Consider the following 6,592-nt stretch of genomic DNA (forward strand, 5'->3'; position numbering starts at 1 on the left):
ATAATATACATAAAGTATCTTGCCTATGGAAGGATTTCAACAAAATGAAAGCCACTGTTGTTCTATTGGCAGATACAATGAGAATAAGAAGGGACCGAGTCACTCGGAGGCCTCCTGCACGCCCCACGCTGGGGATTGAGCCTGCAACCCGATCAGGAATTGAACCGAGACCTCCTGGTTCATGAGTCAGTGCTCAATCACTGAGCCACGCCAGCCTGGCAATGGAACTTAACCTTCTTGATGAGAAGAATGAAGGGGAATAATATCACAATCATCATAACAGCTAACCCTAGGTGCTAAGCACCCTCTCAAGTGCTTTCCGTGAATTAGCTCACTGAAACACCCCAAACAGCCCGCAGGCCCTACCACTAGCCTGGAGCCACCTGGGCTAGCCCTGGCCACACAGCCTGTTTTCTGGCTGGTCACACAGCCAGTAAGGGGAGGAGGCAGAGCTGGAACCCAGGCTCTAAGCTTTGTCGATTACCCACAATGCTCTGCAGTTACTGTGTTCCCATAGTGGCTCGCAGTGGGAAACAGGTGAGGAGCCTGTATGTATAGAAATAATAATAACATAAAGTCTGCAAAGGTTCCGTGGTTGATGGGCAAAGGAAGGATTCGCTAGGTAGGATAGATTTGAGCTCATTTCATTCTTCATCACACACACACACACACACACACACACACACACACACACACACTATTGCAGTCTCTTCTCAACCCCCTACTCAAATGCCAATCTCTCCTAGAAGTTGCATCATCGGGAAGGTACCAGTAAGCAGCTTTCCTGTACAACAGCATCTGGGGAACGTGCCCAAATGCCGCGTTGGGTGTCTTACCTTAAGGGTTGCTTTCTCCACAGAGGGCGCCGAGGAAGCAGACACTGAAACGGGGGCTCCCACTCAGGTGGCCCAGCAGGGCCTGTGCGCCGCGAGGGCCGGAGCCCCTGGGGGAATGGCTTGTCCAGAATGTCCTGTGCCCTCTCCCCAGGACCCCGCAGCCAGCCTCACACCACCGTGCTTTTCTTCCCTAGGGGAGCGGGATTTCCAAAATGAAGGTCGGGTCCCCTGGCCCAGGGGCCCCCTGGGGCGCTTTGCTGCATCACCACCAAGCGGATGGAGGGCTGGGCATCCAGTGTGGCCTCGGGCGTGGCCTGCGTGCTGGGGTCCTTGCCTCTGCAGTCGTACAGCGCGCAGGAGACGAGGAATACCAGGAGCAAGATGACGTAGCTCACGACCAGGATGATCAGGTTCAGGGTCACGGGGTCCACCTCCAAGTAAAACGCCATGGCGTCTCTTGCGGTTGGGAAGCGGGTTTAGAGAAAGGCCGCAGGGCCAGTCTCTTTGCAGGAAAGGAACCCTAGTTCATTGCAATAGCTACGTTGGCTCTGGGGTAAAAATACATTAATCCCCCGGGCTCCGGGAGACCTCCCAGAGAAAAGCTGCTCGGTTTAATAACTTAAGCTCTTGCTGTTAATACGATGGCCGCGGAGACACAGATGCTGTCTCTCACCAGTTCAGTGGTGCTGAGAAAGAAAGAGGAAAAGAGGGGATCGAAGGGTTACCAGAGCCTGGTGTCCATACAGTCCACCCTCCAAGCAGGCAGTGTGGTGGGCAAGGGTGAGTGCCGTTAATAAGCACGTTATTAAAAGGTTGGATTGCCCTGGGAAAACTGTGAAGTGTGCTCACCTTTTATACGAGGGAGGTTTAAATGCCACCTTTTATCTATACATGGAGTGACTGGGCAATCAGGACCATGGGCTTTGGGGAAAAATGAGTTTAATAGGAGGAGCATACCTAGGGTCTGGCGTTTTCACTCATTCATTATTTGTTGGTTTTTAAAATTCATTAATTCAGCACTACCTGGTTTGGCTCAGTGGATAGAGCGTTGGCTTGTAGACTGGAGGGTCCTGGGTTTGATTCCGGTCAAGGGCACCTTGATTGCAGGCTCAATCCTCGGCCCGGGTCAGGGCATGTACGAGAGGCAACCAATCGATGTGTTTCTCTCACACTGATGTTTCTTTCTCTCTCCTCCACCCCTCCCTTTATTTTTAAAAATTAATGAGAAAATATTCTTGGGTGAGAATGAACACAACAACAAAATATTTAAATTCATTAATTCAAAATACTTTTTTTTTTGAGCTCTTCCTATGTTCCAGGCACCTTGCTAAGTGATAATAAGAGAAGCATTTAGTCCCTCAGGGAAGATAGACATTAGACAAATAATCACACTGTTTAAGAACAGTGGACATACATGTATAAAGGACAAGGAGAGGGGACCAGGACAGTGTGGCCCAAGGCAGGTCAGAGAAAGCTTCCACAAGGAAGAGACGTGTAACCTCTGACCTGAAGGACAGGCAGAAGGTAGCAGGTGAGGACAGGCAGGGAAGAGTCTTCTAGCCACAGGAGCAGCATTTGTGAAAGATCCGAGAAGAAAGAAGGCTGGAGAATTGGGGGAACTGAGACAAGCGCAGGTGACAGGAGTATAAAGAATGAGGAGCCTGAGGGGAGAGAGGTAGGCAGGGTCAGACCGCAAAGGAGCTGGTGGGTCCTACCAAGGACTTCACTCTTGATCCTGGAGCAATGGGAGGCCATTGCATCATGTGATGCAGGGGAGTGATACAATCAGATTTGCATTTTATTCATTTATTTTTTTTTAAATCTTAGCCGAGCTTGTTTTTAAAAAATATGTTCTGATTGATTTTTAGAGAAAGAGGAAAGGAGAGGGATAGATGAGACAACGATGAGAGAAACATCATGGATCGGTTGCCTCCTGCACGCCCCCTACTGGGGATTGAGCCCACAACCTGGGCCTGTGCCCTGATGGGGAATCGAACCGTGACCATTTGGTTCATGGGTGGACACTCAACCGCTGAGCCACACCTGAGGGCGGATTTGCATTTCAAAGAGATCGCCTTGGCCACTGTGTAAAGGCAGGAAAATAAGCTGATAGAAGATAAAAACACAGATGTTCCTTGATTTATAAATCATCACCCCCCCCCCCCTCAGTTGTAGTCCCGGCCCAATAGTCCTGGATGCAGCCAAGGTCATGGCAGGACTCTGTGCTCAGAAGGGCCCCACACTTGGGTGAATGCTCTGCTATCACCATCCTGAAATTTTTCAGAATTTTTTATTTTGCACTGGCCTCACAAATTACGTATCTGGCCTTGGTCTCATCTATGTATTCTTGGCCAGACAGGGCTGTTTCTCCAAGAGCTAATGGGACTCTTTTGATTAAAGGCCAACACTCCCAGAGGTCTGCCAGTTTCTTATCCTCATTAAGCCGAGCAGTGTAAGGCCAGCTTCCTTGGGAGCCTAGTGTGCGGGGATGCTGTAGAAAGTTCTTATTGATCTGGAGGCCCTTTTCAAATAATATATTCCATGATTCTGTGGTTCCGGACTGACCTGTGGAATGACACTCAAGAAGATGAATGGTTCCCAAACACCCCAGGATGAGGGCCAACCTCACTGGAATCCATTGGACTTCTTAGGAAGACAGATTCCCAAATCAAACCAAGATCTATTGAATTAGAATTTGGGGGACTAGGGTCTGGGAAGCTGCATTGGATCATTCTGATAGGCAACCAGGATGGAGAACCACGGCTGTAGAAGTGGGTAAGAAGGATGTGTAGGAAAATGGGCCACCAGAGCCTTGGTTGGCTGCCAAGAGATGTCCTGGAAGGCGTTCAACACAGAATTCAACTCAGTCTGCGTTCTGAGTCCAGTGGTTCATTGGTTCACTTTGTCAAGATAATCCTTTTCCTGGTGGCAATTCACATTTACCAAACTCCTAGGAGACTGATGTTTAGCACAGAATGCCAGTGCATCAAGTTACAGTGAAAAATACAGCCATCACAGGCCAGGAGGGCCCGGACTGGAATGATCACAGCTTTTTCTCCCTGGAGGCAGATCTGTCCAGCCTGTTTATAATCAGCCGGCTTCTTGGTGAACATGGGATCTCAGCGAGTGGACTTGTCGGGTGCTTTTCGCACAGAGCTCCCGGGTCCCAGCAAGGCCTTTAGAGGCAGCGTGTGAACCAGTTCACTACTTCCTGTGGCCCACTCTGAACTCTAGCTTCTCGACTCCTACCATCAGCTGGTGGCTGTACGGCACAGGCTCTTCCGTGTAACAGTGTTTTAGGAAAGTTCTCTGACGGCTATCAATAGATGCCACAAGGATTTGCTAAAATTGCCTCTGAAATGAGAACTACATACACTTGAAATTGAACTGGAGTATGCGTGCGGCAGCTCTGCTCTGTCGGGGAGTTTCACGCTGGTTCCAGGTTTCTCCGTGCAACAGCCAGAACCCTCCCTCGTGGTGGCTGGTCCGGTCTGGCCTCCTCTCGTCTTGCATCCTCTTGGTTCTGCTGATTCCCTCCATGCTGCCCCAGGATATCTTGTTCCAGGCCATTGTTGTTTGGATGGTATCTTATTACTATCTGCAGAGCGTTTTTTTGTTTGTTTGTTGTTGGTGGTGGTTGTTGTTTGGTCTTTGTACCTACCAGTGCTCAAAGGTTAATTTAAGTTGAGCCTTGTGGAGGTTTTGCTTCCTTTCAAAGTGTTTGGTCAAGTGCTGGCTATTTGTTTTACGTCATTACCCCCAGGGTGGCTGCTTTGTTCACATTGCCTGCCGACCTCGCCACAGCAGCTTTCCTTTTTTCAGGAACTTTCCTCTTGTGCCATCTAGTGGCCAAAGCAGAGACTGCTAAAAAAGAACAAAACTTGGTAAACAAATTGGGGCAGTCATTTCTAATCAGCGGGCGAGGGTGACATGGGTAAGAACAACCAGCCACATTTCCGAACAGCCCCTGAGGTGGTTCGTTCATTCACACACTTGTATTGTGCACACACCATGTGCTGGCGGGAGCGAGGTGCGTTGGAGCTTGATGATGGGATCAATACCGAAACTGCTACATGCCCAGTGTTAGCACCAGCGAAGAGGAATCATCAGCCCCATCGCAGGAGTGAGAAAAGTGAAGCTCAGAGAGGGGATGGAATTCTAATTTGCTTGTTCTCACTCCCTTTTCCCCTCTCACCTGTCCATCTCTCTTTTCTACTGACTGAAACATAAATTAAATATCTACAGAGATTGCCCTGTGCTATGTGCTCTCAGGCATTCAAAACCCAATCAGGCCCTGGCCCGTTTGGCTCATTGGTTAGAGCAGTGGTTCTCAACCTTCTGGCCCTTTAAATACAGTTCCTCATGTTGGGACCCAACCATAAAATTATTTTCGTTGCTACTTCATAACTGTAATGTTGCTACTGTTATGAATCGTAATGTAAATATCTGATATGCAGGATGGTCTTAGGCGACCCCTGTGAAAGGGGTCCACCAAAGAGGTCGCGACCCACAGGTTGAGAACCGCTGGGTTAGAGCGTCCGCCTGCGGACTTAGGTCCCGGTCAGAGGGCACGTACCTGGGTTGCAGGTTCATCCCTGCCCCGGTTGGGATGAGTGCGGGAAACAACCAATAGATGTGTCCCTCTCACATCGATATTTCTCTCTCTCTCTTGGATTAGTTACATTTGAGATGCTGTGGAGACAGTGGATTTCTGGGTCTGGCTCTTAGTAGGAAGATCAGTGTTGCAGCTGCAGATTTTGAAGTTACCACTATACAGGTATTATTCACAGTCATGGAACTGGGCGAGATGACATGGGGAGAAAGTGTAGATAGGGAGGAGAAGAGGGCTGAGAACAGGCCCAGCGTTCTCCAATATTTAGAGGCTGAACAGAGAAGAAGGAGCCAACAAATGAGACAGAGAAAGAGTGGCCAGGGAGGTGAGAGGGAAAACGGGACATGGTATCGGGGACGTGAGGGAGAAAGAGAGTTTAAAAGGGAAGTGGCCGACTGGGTTAGAGGCTGCGAGGTGATGGGGTCACATGGGAATGGAGAACTGGCCAGTAGTTGTGAGACCTTGATGAAAGCGGGAGTGTTTCATGGAGGGGTGGAGGAGGGGGATGCAACTCAGAAATTAGACTGAGAAAAGAATGGAGGGTAAAAAAAAAAGGTAGAGATGTGAGCATAGGCAACTTGGAGGAGTTTGGCTGTGACAGACGGCAGAGAAATGCAAAGTAGCTGGAGGGCAGCGTGGGAGGGAAAGATAGTTTTTTTGTTTTTCTCTATTTAGATGAGTGATACTGAAACATGTACATCAGCCAAAGGGAACACTCCAGTTAAGAAAGGGCGATTGATAATAGAAGAGAAAAAGGAAAATTGTAGGAGCAGGTTCCTTGAGCAAGGATGAGATCCAGGAGAAACATGGGAGGATGGGTCCCAGGCAGGAGCAGGGACGTGTCTTCCCTTGTGTCAGGAGAGAACAGAAAGTTAATGGGCATAGAGCGGCTTTGGTGGTAGGAAGATGAGATTGGTTTCATCTGTTCCTGACGTGTCCCCCCCACCCCCCCGCCCCCACCACCATTCAGGAATGAGTCAAAATCATTAGCAGTGACCAAGGGACAGAAATGTGTGGTATGTTCGAAATGAGAAGGTGTTCTGAAATATTTCTTTTGGGGAAAGAGAAAAAAATGTCCTGGCGAAGTAGGGCAGGATTGCTGGGTAGTGGTACGTCCCCACCGGAGTTTGTTGTGAACTTAAAG

General features: G+C 49.1%; 1 protein-coding gene across 1 annotated transcript; it reads right to left on the minus strand.

Annotated features, from left to right (window-relative positions):
• Nucleotides 1-1,003: 1,003 nt before the first annotated feature.
• Nucleotides 1,004-1,285, minus strand: SMIM36 (small integral membrane protein 36; the record flags this gene model as incomplete). The annotated part of the gene is made up of 1 exon (XM_081110716.1): nucleotides 1,004-1,285. One exon carries the CDS (start codon nucleotides 1,283-1,285, stop codon nucleotides 1,004-1,006), a length of 282 nt encoding a protein of 93 aa, XP_080966842.1.
• Between the last annotated feature and the right edge of the window lie 5,307 nt (nucleotides 1,286-6,592).

Source organism: Myotis nattereri, assembly GCF_964212035.1.
Source record: "Myotis nattereri genome assembly, chromosome: 16".
NCBI lineage: Eukaryota > Metazoa > Chordata > Mammalia > Chiroptera > Vespertilionidae > Myotis > Myotis nattereri.